At 45.8% G+C, this 18,148-nt stretch overlaps 1 protein-coding gene across 31 annotated transcripts in view; it reads right to left on the bottom strand.

The window, feature by feature from the left end:
* rims2a (regulating synaptic membrane exocytosis 2a) overlaps positions 1-18,148 on the bottom strand; it is a 113,578-nt gene that overhangs the window by 21,691 nt on the left and 73,739 nt on the right. For 19 of the 31 annotated variants that reach the window (XM_062565288.1, XM_062565287.1, XM_062565282.1 and 16 more), the window contains 7 exons: positions 17,261-17,399; positions 14,927-15,043; positions 12,016-12,201; positions 10,454-10,560; positions 4,197-4,229; positions 2,084-2,184; positions 68-234 (listed from right to left, as the gene is read on the bottom strand). In XM_062565288.1, coding sequence (XP_062421272.1) covers positions 68-234; positions 2,084-2,184; positions 4,197-4,229; positions 10,454-10,560; positions 12,016-12,201; positions 14,927-15,043; positions 17,261-17,399 — 850 coding nt within the window. Of the gene's footprint in view, positions 1-67; positions 235-2,083; positions 2,185-4,196; positions 4,230-10,141; positions 10,175-10,453; positions 10,561-12,015; positions 12,202-14,926; positions 15,044-15,694; positions 15,761-16,888; positions 16,991-17,260; positions 17,400-18,148 lie in introns of all 31 variants that reach the window. The other 12 variants (XM_037452991.2, XM_037452990.2, XM_062565310.1 and 9 more) reach the window with 11 other exon arrangements.

Here is an 18,148-nt window from a genome sequence, read left to right as displayed (position 1 = left end):
GGGGGATTTGTCCATTCCTGATAACAGCTGGACGAGTTTAAGGGGAGAGACGGGCTCACTGTCCTACCGGATTTTGCGGTTTCCTTGCGGCCTCTCTGATTGGACAGACATGTAGCTCGTGCTGCTGAACCGAGAGGCACTGCTGGTTCTCGACACAGCGGACACGTCGCTTACATCGCTGTCCGACGACTTGGCCGACAGGTTATCCGAGGCCCGTGGATCTCTTCCCGGGCGCTGCAGAGAGGACAGCAACAATGCAATGGCATGGTGATGTCTTACAGCATGAAATCATCTTTCTGCAGCAGTCACAAGTCCAATTTTAAAGGTGCTCATTCCTTCTGCGGGACACTCATTTGACAACAAATGTAAACTTTACAAAGTTCTGAAAGAACATGAACTTCAAGGGCAATAAAAAAAAAACACTCCTGGAATGACTTCAGCTTTTAAGGGCAACCAGTCTTGATATCGAGATAAGCAGAAGCTGGCTGGTGAGTGCAGGAGATCTCTCACAGGAGAGCAGAGAGGAAGTTGTTACATAAGGCGTATTAGGTGTGTGTGTACAATTTATATTATGTTAAAAATATCATCACTTGTGTGACAGTGTGTACTTTAACAGTATTTCCATTTGGTGCTACTCTAGCACACCTCTACTTTTCAGAGGTGATTATTTCATTTTTCATTCTGATACATTTATCGGTCATAAAAGCATATGATTATCTAAATGAACAATATGAACATGGTGTTCTGGCTCATTCCTTTTAAAGGACTTCATATACAAACCATGTGAGCATAGTATGTCACAGAGCTGCCGATTAAGTCAAATTTGCATTTACTTCTAAAAATCATAATTTCATCATTTACATACAACCATTAGGTCTTTGTCCCTGGAACGCTTGTCCTTTGACAGTAATCCAGCCTTCCTAAAAATGATTATCTAAAGTAATTATTTTTCTCTATATTCTGACCAAATACAAGTTTAAATCCTTTAAATTAAGTATGTCTTGTTGATGATAATAAGGCACTACTACACGAGTGAATACACTAGCTTTACTATGAGGCTTCCTTGGAAGCAGCACTGGAATGATGAATTTGTATCACCCTGGTTCAAGAAACACTGCTGAACTGTGTGTGTATGTAATGATCCTTTGTGTACTCTCTGTGGCTTGTTTACGCCAAGAGAACCTGAACCGAGTGTCACAGTAAGTGTTTCCTATTAAGAGCAAACGCTCCTGTCTTGTTTAATGACAGCGCAAGTTTTGTTTTGTCCCTGGCTCTTCCGAGGAGGATAATGTTTGGCAGAAAAGCAGACGCCTCATGATTTCATCTGCTTTCTGGAGTCCCAGCCAACACATCAACGCCTCCCGAGCGCTGCGTGATCATTCCAAAGACTTAAAAGGAGAGGCGGGCAGAGAGCCTCGGTCTTGTACGGCTCGGCCTGGGCCTGACCTCTCTGGAGCAGAGCAGTAAACACTCGACGCTGCACACACTCACTGTCACATTCCTCCAATTTACAACAAAGGGCTTAAGGCGCAGTTCATCCCACATATTTTGGTTGTATCCATCCACAGACAGTTGGGTTTAATGTGCTAAGCTCTAGAGGGATCCACCTTTGTTTTATGCCTCAAAGCACTGATGAAGGATATTTGTAATGCACAAGTAGTGCATCTGCCAGGAAAACTTCATACTAGCTTCCATTTGGTTCAATTCATCAAGGATTTACTAAGCTCCCTTTGGGAATTCAAGGTTATATGTGGTATGCATTTTAAGAGGACCTTTTAAGGGTTATTTATTCCTAAAGTGGAGATACATTTTTATTTAAATATTTCTTTTGTAAATTGGATAAAATGGCGCTGAAGTGACTTTAGTAGTCCCTTAACCTTTGAACCGGGTGGAGTGTTTATCTGTTTTGGTATTTTTGAGGGACTTGGTCAGTGTGCGCTCTGCACTAGGCAAACATCAATGCGCACGCATAGTGTGACGTTGATATGTGCATGTGCACATGCTTGACCGCGTGCAAAGTGTGCCATATGGCGCCTGCGTCCTGCTGAAGGCGCGCACCCAGCACACCTGGACGAGCTCTGACCTTGTGGTAGTCCTGCTCCAGTCTGGGGTCGGAGCCCGCTCCCTGCTTGTACTTGTTCATCTTCAGCTTCATCTGCCTGGTCCTCTCCTCCATGTCCATACCTAAGCAAGCACAGAGACAGGGGATGGTCAGATGGGGGGGGGGGGGGGGGGGCGCCTTCGCCGTGGGGGGGAGACCTGATGGTGAGAGACGAGCTTCTGCCGAGCTATGAGCCATGAGCTATGGAACGAGGACAGGTCTAATGGGATAAAGCTGAATGGTCGGCTGTCACAAACACAAACAAAAAATACTGACTGGTAAACGTGAGGCGCTTTGCATTACGAACAGACGCATTTGGCACCGGTTGTCATTCAAATTAAAGGAATAATAATATAGGCGCTTTGTATAAAAGACTCGGACGCTGCAGTAGATCAAATGATTGACTTCCTGCCCATATTGGGACACACTTTACATGAGATTGTAGGTAAATGGCAGCACATCCCTCTCAGCTCAAAGGCTTGCAATATCTGTTTCTTGTAAAATCCTCACATTTTATTTTCTCTCCTCCCCAAATTCAATTTTAGCGCCGTGCTTCGTTTTGTGTCGGTGCAAGCACAATTTGCATTGAACAAAGATCAAGCCACAATCAATACAGAAGCTTAACCTTGTTCTGCCGGGAGGTAATAATGCCGTTGTGTTCAAACTGTGCCCATTCCACGTGACTGAAAAGAAAATAAACCCCCCTGAAACGAACAACAAACACTTTCTGCTGAATCTGCTATGTGTCGCCACTTTCCTGCTGCGTCTGCATCTGCCTTCTCTCCAGCCGCTCTCTGCCTCTGCTTTTGTGTCATTTGATGGTAATGATGAAGCGAGGATGAACGTGAGAGCGCCATGCGCACATACAGTGAGCCTGTAGCATCGCACACAGAAAAAAGGAAGGTGGCAACAAATGGGAGCAAATGAGTGCGTGATGTGGGAGGCAAGGGGGAATTTGTTTTTGCCCATTAGAATAGAGTTTGATTGATGAACGTCACTAATAGTGCATTGATGCCGGGTAGCTGAGCTTAACTCACACATAAAAAACAGTTGCCCTGGTTCTGTCAAGAGAGTATTAGACAAAGCAAATGTGCTGAAAGAAAACCAGATGACTCAAATGTGTTTATATATTGCTAGAAAATCTCTGTGTTGGATCACACGCTGGACAAAGGGTTCAGTTTGATTATCAGCACCAACATTTTAAAATAAAAAATGTTTTATATTGTCATGGCTAAACTGTATTTAAGCTCAGGCATACTTTTTTTACCTGTCCATTTGATGCTATGTGTGTATATTTATAGACAGCATTAAATATTAAGTTACTTAAAAGTAACCTAATATTTTCAACTCCTCATAAACAATCACCTTTTTTCAATATAATAATTCATACTGTTGTTATATAATATAGTTTATACATTTATATTCTTACAAATGTGTTATCATTATATTGAGGAATGATGAACATATTTTTATATACCTATTTATTATGATTCATCTTTGTTATATATGTATATATATATTTATAGATCTATTAATGTATATATACATACACAGACATTCAGGAATAGGAGCGACTGCACAGTAATTATTTAGCATTATTTAGCATTAATGAAGTATTTCTGATTCTGAAATTTATTCATAGTTTCAAAGTTTCCGCGGTAGACCTCCGTCCTGAGGTCTACCGCGGTGTACCCTACACCTTACAGACTAAGCTGTGTGAGTGGTTCTGCACAGTGAATGGGTGTAGGGGACGTAGTTGGATTTCGGCGCGTTTGATGGTTACACCTGCAGCAATGAAACCACAGCGGCATGACCGTGGTAGCCACGCAGCCCGTCCACAGCCACATTAACTCAAATGACAAAGAAGCCAGGAGCATTATCTGCAGAACAAGTACGATCAGCACAAACAGCACAAGAGGATGAAGGCGAGCAAAGCCGGGAGAGAAATGAGGGAAGGTGGGAGGGGGTGGGCAAGCTAGGAAGACGTTGAGAGTGAGTAAAAAATAGGAGAAGAAAGAGAAGAAGAAGAAGAAGAAGAAGAGGAGAATGTCAAAAAAGAAAGAAGAAGGTGGAAGAGGAAGAAGAAGGGACAGACCTGCGTTCGTCCAACCTGGTGAGTCCGTGTCTTCTGGGATCACATCACAGAATGGACAGACACAGACAGAGGAAAGGAAGATGGATGTGAGAGGATGCACGAGGGGTAAGGAAGGGGGGAGGGTTGGTGGCAGAGGAGAAAAGGGAGGAAGGGGGGAGGGCGACCCCATCGCCGTGGTCGCCGCGTATGGCAGGTTTGTGGGGGTCAGAGTGAGGAGGGACAGGAGGGACACGACACAACAACAGTACGACACGACAACGACAAAAAGGACAAGAACAGAACAGACAAACCAAATCATAGCGCACACCAAGAACACACAAAGTCCACCATGGGCGCGGTGAGCAGTCAAACAGGAGAGGCTGAGGTAGAGGCTGAGAGTTTGGTTATTAGAGATGGGGGGGGTGGGGGACGGGAAGGTTGGGAAGGTGAGGTTCTGGGGAGAAGAGCTGAAACGGTAAAGACATGTGTTACTGCTGGGGATGGGTGGGAGGAAGGGAGGGAGGGGGGAGAGGAGAAGTGGATGTCACTTGAGTCTGCGTGGGGCAACTGTGGGGAGACAGCCTGGAAAAATAACATGAAGGAAAAATAGAAAAAAGAAAAATAGAAAAAACAACACAAACTGAAAGCGCTGAGCGGCGGGCGCACAGAAGAGAGAGAGAGACGACTACCTCACGAGGGTTCAGCTGAAAACGTGAAGATCTGATCAAATGCAGACGTCACCTGAGCAGAGTCACACACACACAACCACAACCACACACCCTGGCATGCAGGTGTCAGCTACAGTATCGCTCTCAGAAGCAGGTCACGTAGCCTCTGTGGCTTCCCATTACATTTCCCTCACCTCCCCGGGTTATTCCCTCCTTCTTCCCCCTCCTGGAATTTCGTGGTGTAAGCAAGCCCCCCCCCCCCCCCCCCCCCCCCGCCCCGTGGACCCTCCGATGGTGGGTCAGTTTTTGACCCTGTGTAAACCCTCCTCGGACCCGGACTGCCCCCTCTGGTCACCAATCGAGTTCCTGATCACCCGTCCTGTCTGATCTCCGTCCAGGAGTCTGAACCTTCAGCGACAGCTGGGAGGGTAAAAGGAGCCCACTGCGGTCAGACTTCATCTTCATAACCCCTCACACCGATTTTTTTTTTTACATTTAGCTCAATTAGTACTCCATTAGGGTGAATAATGAAGTGTCACATGCGTTTAAAAAAGACAATGTGGGACATCTGCCTCCCTGGCTTTCATCTCTTTGTGGCAGCTAACAGCATCTCATTAGGGAGTCAAATGATAATCGAGAGGGCAGGGGACTTTATCTAGACCTTTCTCCCTGGTGTAGTCATTGGCATAAGAGAGTGACATGTGAAGACGGACATGGGAGAGAGTAACCCAAAGGAGTGAGTGTGGGAGAGATGCTATTAGCATCTCATACTCTAAACAATAACAAATGGTTAATTCATGGAGAACGTATGTATGATGTACTTACAGTTCCACAATAGTAAATGCCATTTCGGGTTAAAGTCAGCGTTACCAAGGCTGAAAATGAGCTTGAATGCCGTGGAAATTATTATTAACTTATAAAGGACACACTTTTTTCTCTTTTATGTATATGTGTACAAGGCAAATCTTTCTTATAGGTCAAAGCGATCTCAGTGTATAATGTATTCTTTAAAAAAATCCTAATTTACAATGGGACAAATTAAATTAAAGCAGATATAGATTGTACATAGAGAACACATATGCTTTGCTTCTTCCAGACATCCAATATTGAATGGCAACCTTTGCTCCTAATATATACCATCGTAAATGTACGCATTTTGGTTACTTGGTTATAATTATCAGACAAATGGATATCTTCGCTCTTAAACAGCACTAGCTGCAAAAAGCGTCCTTACTTCCCCTCTTGCTCATAATTCAGTCCGAGGCATTTTGTTCTGCTGCAGAAGACAAATTAACCTGCTATGAAAAACATGTTGTGAATAATAAGGCCAAGATGAAGGGTGTAATTAAAACTCCCCCTTCTCACACACAGTCGACGTTTAGGAGCCTCAGCCGGCCGTGAGATGGCTGCGAGTGTTAATAAAGTAACGTCAGTGTGGTCACGCTGGAATAGAACATTGTGCCCGGTCAGCCTTTCCAGGGTACATAAAAGTTGAGAAAAACATGCCGAGGCAGACGACCATGGGCTTTAAACAAGAAGAAACAAGGAGGGTCTGAGAAAGAACACGCCGACTTCTGAGCACTGAAGAACTACAAGAATGAGAGCGAGTCGAAGCTCACAACGTCACAGCGATGCTCATGAAAACAAGCGTTTCCTTCTGGATTTAACAGTCACAGTTAAACATCAGTTACATTTGAAACCACCAAAGCCAACATCATGTTTGTATTGCATGTCTGACATCACAGGTCAAAGGGAGAACATTAGGCTGATATCACAGCCCCTAAAGACTCATCAAACTCTCCTGCATGTAATGGCATGTGTTGTTCTTTACAATTGGACCTAAATCCATTTTCAAATGCTCAATGATGACAAAGTGTCCGCAGAAACATCAGCTCCAATGCTGCACCGCAAAACCACACACACACGCACACACAAGAGAGAGAGAGGGAGACTGAAGGGCGCCACCAAGAGGCTGACCTGGGTAAATTCATGGTAAGCTTGCTGGCCCATTCCAAACAAGTAAAGAGATTATTTATTGAATAAATTTATCCAGCTTCTACTGTTCAATGTCCAGGTCTGACTTCCGTGAGGCGCGAATCCAGCTGATAAAGTATCCACACAAAGCGGGAAGCACGGCACGGAAAAACTGATTTTGAAGGTGCAAACTTTTCCATGAGTCCACAAAGAACAAACAGCTTGTTATCCTATCTTGCTCAAAGCAGCATGCTCAGTTGACGCAGAAACCCCACTAATAAGCAGGTGTAGTTCATAGCGGCCACACCGTCGGGACTGATTCTGTGTTTCATTGTTCATGGACTCATGATCTGAATATTCCTTCAAAGTGAAAGTGTCAGAATTCCACACCCAGACCAACCAACCTGCGTCAGTGAGGGAGGAGTTTGGTTGTATCCCTCCGTCAGACAAAGAGCCATTCAGCCCTCGCTGCTGGTCCTCCCATGTTACCTCTACAGCGAGACACGCAAACACACGTACAGTACAGATTTACAATTACATACACACACACACACAAACACACACGCACACACACAGACTGGTTTGGACGCTAAAGCCATTAGGGACTTAAGAGAACCGTTTGTATCCTGCACAAAACGTGCAAAAAAATAATTGTTTTACCTTACTACCTAGTAAAAGAAGGTTATACATATGGTCCACAGGGATAACAGAGGCCAGTGGAACGATTAGATAGAAAGAGAAAGACCTCTTTGCCACTTCAGCACTGAATTCATGGACAGCTCCTCATATCAAAGATAATGAACTTTGCTCCATCTGCTGGCCAACAGAGGGAGCAGCGCATGGGGGTCTAAATGGGAGATCACTGCAGTGCTTCTACGGCAAAGTGCACAGACTGAAAGCAAACACTAGGCTTAATTGTTATGTGTTGGGAGGGAATAATCTTGATTTGCGGCGGAGAATTTCAAGGAGTTATGTGCGACTGCACAGTGTGAAAATGTGTTCAACAATCCATGTCTAATTAAAATCACTTGCGATTTCACAATGGATAATACAGTGGAGAACTCTTTCTCTGTCAAGTGGAGCTGAGCAGAATTTGTTTGTACTGAAGGATTTGGGCCGTCCAGCCCTCTGTACACATTAACATCTGCTGCAGCTTCGCACCGCTCTTAAATCCAATCACTTCAAATCAACTCCAAACAAACCAAACACAGTCTATATAGCAGATGACAGGTGGACAAAGATTTTGGACGGCTTAAGAGAAAGAAGAGCCACCAGGAGCAAAGAAGAAATGCGGATCACAGCTGCGAGCGAAGGTCACACATGAAGAACTCGTGTTGAGCGAACAAAGCCCCACACAGCAAACTCACGCCATCACACTACTACTACTTGCCTTTCCTCCCATTTACCGGGGGGCCGTGGGGTTTTTCCTCACAGTCTGCTGCTGGTAGGGAGAGACAGATGGAGGCTCGTGAAATGATGGGTCCCTGAAACCCCCACACTCGTCCACATGGCAGCTCATTTCTGTCATTTCAAACACACAGGGACATACAGTACATCCACTCACGCTCCACAACGCAATGTGGCTTCTTGAGTAACGTTTCACTGCTTCCACTGAGTCGGCCTGCACAACAGCTACGGCAGGGTGTTGAGTAATAGCAGCGTGCAGTCAGAGGACAGGAGCACGCCGCACAAACAGATGGTGGAGTAGGAAGGGCAAACCGTGGGGAACTCCGGTTTGTGCCAACAGTATGGCTATTCAATCCATGTGGATGAATGTAACGTACAGCAACCTGCACTGTACCTTCATCCAGGGCCTCTTAACCCACCTTGTACTAAAAATACATCCATTGTGAGCAAGCATGGAATTATATATATATATATATATATATATATATATATATATATATATATATATATATATATATATATATTTTCTCAATGAAAAATCAAGCATTATTCCAAGAAAACAACATGTTGGTTAGTAATTGGGCTGTGTAATTAAAAAAAAAAAACACACACACACACCTGCGCGACCATTTTGGAGTTTGGATGCCCCGGGCTCCTCTCCTGCTCCTTCTTCTTAGGAGTTGCCACAAATAATCAGATAACAAAATAGTTAGGTACGTGCAAGTGTTGAGTACGACTGTAGTTGTGTAGTGGAAGCACAGCAGCGAGAGGGAACAATGGCAGGAGTCCAGCTCGTCTCCGTGACCGGCACAGGGCGATAACTCCACCCCGTCCACAAAACGCTACACACAAACCAAACACACACACACACACACACACATGCACGCACACGTTTGTGTTACATAAGTTGAGTGCCATATGGCTCTGTGGGAGCTGCAGCACAAGGTCAGATCAATACCTCCCCCCACTGCCCACATAATGCCACTTTCCCTTCAAGGTACATCAGAGAGAGATAAAGAGAGAGAGAGAGAGAGAGAGAGAGAGAGATGTGAGAGAAGATAAACGGTCTGACAAGGAGAAAAAGTGGAAAATTAGATTGCGGCAGGAATAAAGAGGAAAAGGCAACACAAAGGAGCGATGGAGAGGTCCTGACAGAGAGAGCTTCAGAGTGATAAAAAAACTAATAAGATGGCATAGATACAGAGGAAGGGCAGAAGAGGGAGAGAGAGAGAGAGAGAGAGAGAGAGAGGGGGAGAGTGATAGCAAATTGGAGCGAAAGGAAGACGAGAGAGGCGGGCTTGTTGGCCGCTGTACAGAAGACAGGGAAAGCCCTCCTGGACTTTGACAATGATGGAAGAGTTCTGCGAGAACTGCTGGAGCGTTTCCCCCTCCCTCTCTATCCAGTCTTTCCCATCCCATCACTGCAAAGCTACAATAGCCTTGATTTGTCCACTGCGTCCGTTTCAAAGACACGAGTGAGGCCCTCGTCACAAGTCGCTGCAACACATGACATTTACAGAGTACCGAGGAATAAATTCGTCTTTGAACATCACTTTGTAGCTAAGGAAATGCCGGCAGGTTCTAAGCATCGAGCCGCTTGGTTGATACGCCATCATTGGCTTTAGGGAAGCATCTCAGCATTCCAGTTCAATGGTTGAACTTAATCAATAGCTCCAAGACAAATACAACACTATGTTTTGAGTGTAACCTCACTGTGTGGTAATCCAGACAGGCCTACAGGTAAGCACATCACAACGGGCACAGGACATCCAAACCGTACGTCAAACACAGCTGCAACGGAGGGAGGGTTCTAGGAGCACCCCCATTGCAGACTGGGTTTGGGCCTTCAGAGTAAGGTGCAGCCCGAGAGCTGCACGCCCAGTCTGAGAGAACAAACCCGCACATTCAGGTACAGACCTTCGCTAGGCTCTGTTCCTTGGTCTCCATCTTCTGAGAAAGAAATTGGAAAGGGAACCGAGTAGATAAGATACGGGTGTAAGGCAAAAGTAAAAACCAATGAAACGTGTAAAAACAACAAGGAAAAATCCCCGCCTATACGGTTTGATTGACAGCTAATGCATAAGGGCACCATCAGCAGATAAAAAAACCAAAGCCACTTCTCAGCCCGTCAGTTGGGCCGACCATTCAAAACAAGATCATCATGAGGCTGATCCTTTAGTCTCTTCACAGATCCTGTAATACAAAGAGAAAATAACCAAGGTGACTTACTTCTGTCTTTTCCCGTGGGTGGAAGCTGTGGGAGTTGCCGTCCTCGTCTATTGGACGCTGGTGTACTGGTGGGACTGGTCTGGACCGATCCACTACGAGGATGCGCCCTACATGACAAAAAGTGGCGGACAATGGTGTGAGACGCGAATTGGGACGAGATCTAATGGTGGATGCGGGCCTGGCCACATCAAAAACGTAGCCGTTTTCATGAGGAAAAAAAAATAGGGAAAGTTAAAGCTGAACATAAAAAGTAAAGCTTTGTACAATGAGGGGAGACAGACCCCAGTCATTTATTGTAAGGTCACATATTTCCTTGATGTAACTGTCAGGCTCAATTGCAGATAATCAGTGACTGAAGCTACATTTAATTTGGAATAAGCTCTGTGTAAAGAGTTCTGTGTATAGCATTTGGTTACTCTGTAAATATTTATTTGTATTACTATTAAACCAATGAACAAAGCAATGAAGTTTGGCACATGGCATGGAAGTGGAGGCACACATCCCTCTGTAGGGAACTGAGCTGCAATAAAAAAGAAAAGAAAAAAGATGCCAGGTGTGAACCGCATGTGCAGTCGACTCATCAAGCTGCAAGGAGAGAAGAGTTCAATGCAGGAACGGCAGAGCGGTGCAACCATGCGTTCAGACCGTCCCCAAAAGGCTTCAACTCAAAACAAAAGAAGAAAAGGAAACACAAATGCCATCACAGGATAAACGGCACCAATTGATGTTAGTGATGGAATCAAAGGGCCCATCACTGCTATACTCACGCAAGCGTATGAGCAGTGTGTTCCAAAATAAAACGTCAGCACGCCACCTATGGTGTCGGGGCGAGGGGGGGGGGGGGGGTGTCGTGCTCAGAACATGGGTAAAGGAAATACAGCACCGGTGCCTTTGGGGACAGAACAGAAAGTGGGTGTGTGGGTGGGTAGTCATGACGGCGAGGTGCGTGGGGTGAAGTGAGGTGAGCCAGGGAAGCAGGGTATTGGGAGGGGGTGGGGAGAGTTAAGTGGTGGAGATGTGTGTGTGTGTGGGGGGGGTGGGGGGGTTATTCAGTGAGTTAGTCGGGCCCGGGGTGGGTTCGGAGCTCACGGGATGGGGCCTGAGCTGGTTTGAGATGCAAACATTTAGCAGAGGTAGAGCTGCTCTGGGGGCAGGAATAATCCGGTCGATTTCTATTTAGTAGCTCAACCAAAAATGAATAAACACGACAACGTTAAAAACAATGACTCATTCTTTCGATTTCTTTGTTACTATGATGAGCAAAACATTGGGCTAACATAAAGCTTTTCAAAATAGCCTAATATTCAGGGTAAGCTAGGTAGCTAACCTTGAAGCTAGTCCCCGTTGCATATTCCCAGTTAGCAGCATTCTAGCTTTAATGAATTCTCTGGGCTTCGTCCTAATAATGTTACTGTGATTTGTTCCACTTATTGATCCTTTAAGCTAATGTTTAAATGGTCTCTCCCTCCAGAGTAGCCGTGCCTCGGGGAAATGATTGATCAGCCGAAACTCCACGTCTTCTCCTGTGCTACGATGGTTTGCGTCTCTGATCTGGGTCACACCTCGTCAAGGCAGGTGAGGGGGGGGCGGACCTCCCAGATGGCAGAGACGGCATGGACCTCATGAGCGAAGAGTCGTGGGGGCGTTCAGTGGAGCGCGAGCGGGACGTGGGGCGCTCTATAGAGGGCCGCTGGTCTGCAGAGCGGGACCTGCTGTGATACTCGTGTCTATCCATGGCTCCGTGGTTCCTACAGAGGTTATTGAGAGATAGGCAGGCACTCAGTGGGGCCCAAGCAGGGCAGGGACAATATGCTGGCAGAGTGGACCGTGTGGAACTCGTCCAGAGGGCCTGTGTCTCGGTAACATACCTGTTTTTTTTGCACGTCTCAACCCTTTTACTACGAATAACATACTAGACTTTACATTGCTAACCATTTCCCATGTCATGTGGTCCAATTTGAAATTTGGCACTGGAATGTATCAGAGTGAACATCATGTATGCTTGATGGTTACATTTTACTTCACTCGGACTTCAATGTAGGTGCAGATCTGCATGACATAATATCCACTGCCATTGAACATCTCACCAACATCAAGCACACATTAAGCACTGCAACAGAAACAGGTCTGCTGTTAACTCAAGGATGTGTGATTTGTACGCGGTACATTTTCCTAAATGAGCAAAAAATGAAGGTATGGTCCTTTGAAAGGGCATGAAATTATTCAACAGCTCCCGTAAATGTTACACGTTAAAAGGGCTCCGTGTGTCCCGTGTGACCTCTGGGTCGTGTAGTGAAGTGTGGTGTAGTGGTGGCAGGGACCGTATGCTGTCCCCACGTGGTGAGTGCCAAGTGACATGTGAGGGAAAAGTGAAGTGCATCTTTACTGTACATTGCGTTTGGCTTTTCACTTCTGTTATTTCCTGCAATGTGCACATCCACTGTAAGCAGTTTTGGCCCAATGAGGGAGAAGGCAAAACCGTGTTGATCTGAAGAGCTGGAGGAAAGAAGCAAGTGAGTTTCCCAACTAGGAAAATAGTTTACATGGAAAGTTTTTCACTTGGCAGAGACAAATATGAAGATAAAAACATTTTCGTACAATTGCACATGAAACAAAAGTTGAGGAAATACTAGCATTTGGACATAAGTTGTTACGAGAGGTTTAAAGCATGCACACTGTTGGTGACAACGTACAAGTGCTGTAAAGTTCAATTGGTGGACAGTTGCATTCAACATTTTTTATGTTTAATAAAAGCAATATTAAGTATTTCACCTTTCTTAAGTGCAGTAGACACATTGATGCTCTAAAAATACTAACAGCTGGGAGCTGCTACTAAAAAGGCAAACAGACAACAAACGTTTTTTTTCTATATTCGAATATTCATTTTTCTAAGAATTTGGAGGATTTATCTTCACTTGCCATGAGTGATTGGAATCTTTTGAATTTGTTATTTGAAAGTCAATCTCAGTGTGTATGTCGTAGTCTTTTAGTGTCTGTAGCCTTTTGCAGCATGAAAAATTGTCCAGTAGAGGAGATGTCCTTTTTGTCTCCAATAGCAAAACAAAGGCCCATCAGTCGACCTTCAGTCGACCTTCAACACTCTTCATCTGCAGCCATTCACAGTGATGGTCAACATGATTGTCAATGGATCCCCATCGTGAGGGTGTTATGGCCAAGGACTTATGGGTAATGTGAAGGTTATGTCCGTTGCAAATAAACCTCTCATTAGGTGTAATTTGATGGATGTCGACACGACAGACCACGTACCCGCTGGATTCAAACCAAGTCCAAAATGTCAGCCTCTCGATTTGGAAAAGCTGCTCTTACGCTGCGGGGGACGCTGCAGATTTAGTTCCACTCGAGGTGGACTCTGGGGCGAAGCACTTAAACAGAAGCACGAACCAATGTTCTGTAGGGAAATAAGCCCGACTAAGACGCCTCCATTTTCCCTTCCGTTTCTTTAACCTGCCCTCATTTCCTCTCAGGGCTGCTTTGACTCTGCCAGGATACGGACAGGAACAAACAGAATCTGTATGAAGAGAGGAGGGAAAGCTAGTGTACTCCTCAGTGGATAACACCTGGGCAACGGCTACTTTCCCTTTCTCCCTCCGCTCGGACCAAAACTGACGCAGAGCGAGGGAGACGCAGGGCTCTCGCTAACGGCTACCTGGGCTTTAACGCTCAGCCGAGCCGGGCCTCCGGGACACTTTGTGACACTTCAATAAAGTCAGTCAGGCTCTCGAGCTGAGTCTCAGGACTCATCTGAGCACTCGTCCCTTTTTTCTTTCTTTCTTTCTTCCTTCCTTGGCGTAGGATTGTAGACAGAGAAAGCAAGTGGAGTCATTTACAGGGTCTTTCTTTCTATCGGTGCATCAGGATGCTGGCGTGGGTCCTGGGGATTGATGGATGGGTGTCAGCTGGTTGCCTGGAAAGGCCTGGCAGCCCATTCAGGCCTAGACACTAGAAGCCAAAGGGCGAAACACGGACTCTACAAAACTCCTGTGCAGCCCGGAGCAATGCATCAGAGATGCCATTGCACGGGGTGAGCGATACACAGCTGTCAGTAGCATGTCAAAATGAAGGACAACACTAAAATTCACACACACACACACACACACACCAATGAGCAACATACTGCTGTTGGCATAATGTACATGGGTACATAAATAAGGACATCAACGAATACACAGTTAGGTGCTGGCCAGCACCTGACCCAACAACCGGGGGACATAAGGCCGGCGTCAGCCACACAAATAGCTCTGAGGCCTCCGCATACGGAGGCAGTTGTGTGTTACCGCTTCACAACCACAACTTCAGAGCTGTGATGACGCTTTTAGCAAAAAGCCGATATCGAGACGGGATATCATTTCATGTCATCACCGATAAATTAAAGACGGACGAGGGACAACTTCGGGGGGGGGGGGGACCACAGGATGGCGGATGCACAGGTGCAGCGGCAGTGCATGTCAATACCTCTCGTAGTCATAGTCGGAGGAGTAGGCGCCCTCAGAATAGGCGCGGGACATCCTAGTGGAACGCAGTAACCTGACTGCTTCCTCTCGGCAGATTGGGTACATGCGATGGTTGCGGCTGGCGGGGAAATATCAACAAGTGGTCAGCATTTCATTTCTTTCTCCAGCAAAAGGGGAAGCAACATGTAAAACAAAATAACCTGCAAGGGAAGAATACTCGCTGTACACCATTTGTTTAACCATCACATACTAAAAACACGCCTTCAATCCACAGGGATTACATATCAACTGAATTCCAACACCACTATACTGTGAAGCGTTGAGGGAGAAACCACCTCTGCTGGACAAAACTTCACAACTACACTTATCCACCCTCAGTATTGCCGTAGTCACTCTTTTGGTGGACGTCACACTTTCTCACATCGCAAATGTTTGGAACAAGAGGAATGTTTGCATGAGAATGACTGAGGTAATGAAAAGAGAGAAGAAGCAATGCTGATACCAGGTGTACGCACACTCATTTTCTCAATGTGCTGTACAGAATGGATGTGTATTTTGTATGTAAGTATGTATACACTCAACACAACGGTGATGTCACTTGACAATCGGCAGCATCCACTTGTGTCGTGCATTGACAGTGACTGAAAACATGCCCTTGTGTCGGCGTCATGTGTTCAACACCCAAATGAAAGCTTTCCCTCATAGAAAAGAAAGGGGTTGCGAGTCGGAGTTGACGTGGGGCTTCATGCATGCTCAGGTAAAAGTCTACCTTGGGTCGTTTTGAGGATCACCAATAGGCTGAGTGTGTCTGGTTCGAGGTAGGGTGAGAAAATGGCTGCGACCACATGGAGGGAGGAGAGAAGACAGAGACGGATCTGAGATGGCGTCGAGGAAGACGCAGGCGGAGGAGGAGGAAGAGGAAAGGAGAGACACAGAATCATAGGCACACAGATGAAGGGGTGAGGTAACGGAGGGAGAGAGATTTCTTAAAGAAATAACGACGTAAAGAGAGGGGAGGGAGCTCATAGGAAAGGTTGATGTTACGGTTTGAAACAGCCGAGCAAGATGAGAGATGCTGAGAAGATGTCTTCCTCCGCTTTGCCACACTGACAGATGAAAGTGCAGCTTCCACGGAGGGAAGAGCAGGGAACGGCTAAACCCGCTCACACTTCTACCGCGTGATTAAAAGAGCCGAAGACCACGGCACATGTTAGAAGATTTCACACAACTTCACACGACATTACAAAAAGTAGGTACATACAGGGGGGAAAGACAAGGTTTTATCTCCTCCCTGTACCTCTGCTGGTACATTTCCAAATTCTCTGTGACTCATTTAAACTGTTTTCAATAAATAACTGGGCGCTGTTAATTAAAGCAGCGGAAATATACTCAAGTGAGCACTGTCCCAGACAATTTAGATAAGTGCCTTTTCTGCGTCTGACGCTGATTTAGGCCAAGCCTCAAATATCAAATAAACTTAATTGGACGGGGTAAAGTAGCTGCAGCCTGGCACTGCCAAGGCTGTGATTGGACAACATTTTCCAACCCTCACAGAAAATAACTGCTGATGGGGGGGATAACCGGCCACTTCCCCTTGACCACCTGTTCTATAAAGATAGAGAGATACATGCAAATGATGCATGTTGTTTGCAGCATATTTACCGCTTTTTATGAACCACTGCTTCTGCCTTGGACTTAAAAGCTATTATGATAAACTATTTCCAAGGAACGGAGAAAGTTGCCCTCTACAAGCAGGAATACAACAGAGATTAAAAGTGCCCACACACAACATCAGTTCCAAGAGAGCTTAAGGTCACCGGCGGCGTGCATGAAGCGTATGCGTCCGTTAAATCTGTCTGCTCAACAGCCCCCACTTGTGCTTCGACAGCATCTGCTCCATGCATGCCCCGCATGTGCATGCATCCACTGCACACAAGTGTAAGCTGGAACTGTGTGTGTGTACCTGTCGGGTGAGTAGTTATCTTGGGACACACTGTGGTGGTCCACTCTAGTGGAGGAGCTGTACTGAGAAGGCCTAAGGACAAATGCTTGGTCCAGACTTCTGCTGTGTGACAGAAGTGGACCGGATCACACGTCACACACTGACCTCTACTGGCCAAAGGTGAGTGGGAGGGCAGGGGGGGGGGGGGGGGGGGAGGCTGCACATCGCCTCGTGTTTATGTGAGCCATTCGGAGTAATCACAAGAAATATTGCTCCACACATACATTCAGTAGACATTTAGAAGGCAGCAGAGTCCCTTAAAGGCAATTAAGGCTATGCGTATTTCAACAGGGTGTTAAATACATCCGCCCGCAATTCCAGCCCAGCAGTTACCTTGAGGGTGGGGGGACGCTGGGTGAGCGCGACCGTGCCCGGTTAATATCGGCGGAGCGAGAGCAGTGGTTAGACGACATCACCTGCTCGGGGACGGACAGCGTGGAGCTCTGGAAGTCTCTGCCATTTGTCCGGTAGTCTGCGAAGACACAGGAGGGACAGGGGACATTAAGGTTGGTGGTGTCATTATACTCTGTGACCCAGAGCATTGCAGTGGCTCCTCAGCGAGTGATGTGGCCTTAATCTCCAGCATTTGATTATGAAAAACAGCAGCTCACAGTGCAGATCCGGTTTAACCCCTGCCATCAATAACTTGGAAGAAAAGGGCCCGAACTTTATAGAACGTGCACTAAAACCCTAATCTGCAGAGGCACAGCTTTTCATTTTTTCTTTATGCTGAGTCTCTATATTCTAGAAAACAAGGTCTAGGTTTCAATAAAGGTGGAATAATTCACCTGCTGTGTTAACATTTAACATTAAACATAAAAAAAAAACTTAAAAAAATTGAAATGTTATAATGAATTCTTCCCGGCGAGGCGGATCGGTCTATTGAACTTGAAAGAGTTCATTAACCGATAATCAGACGTGGCTTGCAGCCATGGTTAAGGTCAATGCTTAGCACTATTAAACTTGATTGATATTCAACAGAGTGTATAGCACATCGAAATGAGTAATGGAAAAGCCTGAATCACGTATTGTTAAAGAAGGAAAGGTGGGAAAATTTGAATTAATGTTATGTTGACCTTCACTAAAGTTGGACTGAGTATGATGAAGAGTTGACGACGCAGAATGAGTCAAATATTCAAACTGAGTAGTCTGTCCTGATTGCAAGCCGATTCAAATCCAATTCTCACCACCGGTTATTTTCGTACAGATTTTTTACATTTG

This window comes from Pungitius pungitius, chromosome 11 (assembly GCF_949316345.1).
Source record: "Pungitius pungitius chromosome 11, fPunPun2.1, whole genome shotgun sequence".
Classification (NCBI taxonomy): domain Eukaryota; kingdom Metazoa; phylum Chordata; class Actinopteri; order Perciformes; family Gasterosteidae; genus Pungitius; species Pungitius pungitius.
Note: the sequence above shows the minus strand (reverse complement) of the source record. Positions and strands in the feature narration are given on the sequence as shown.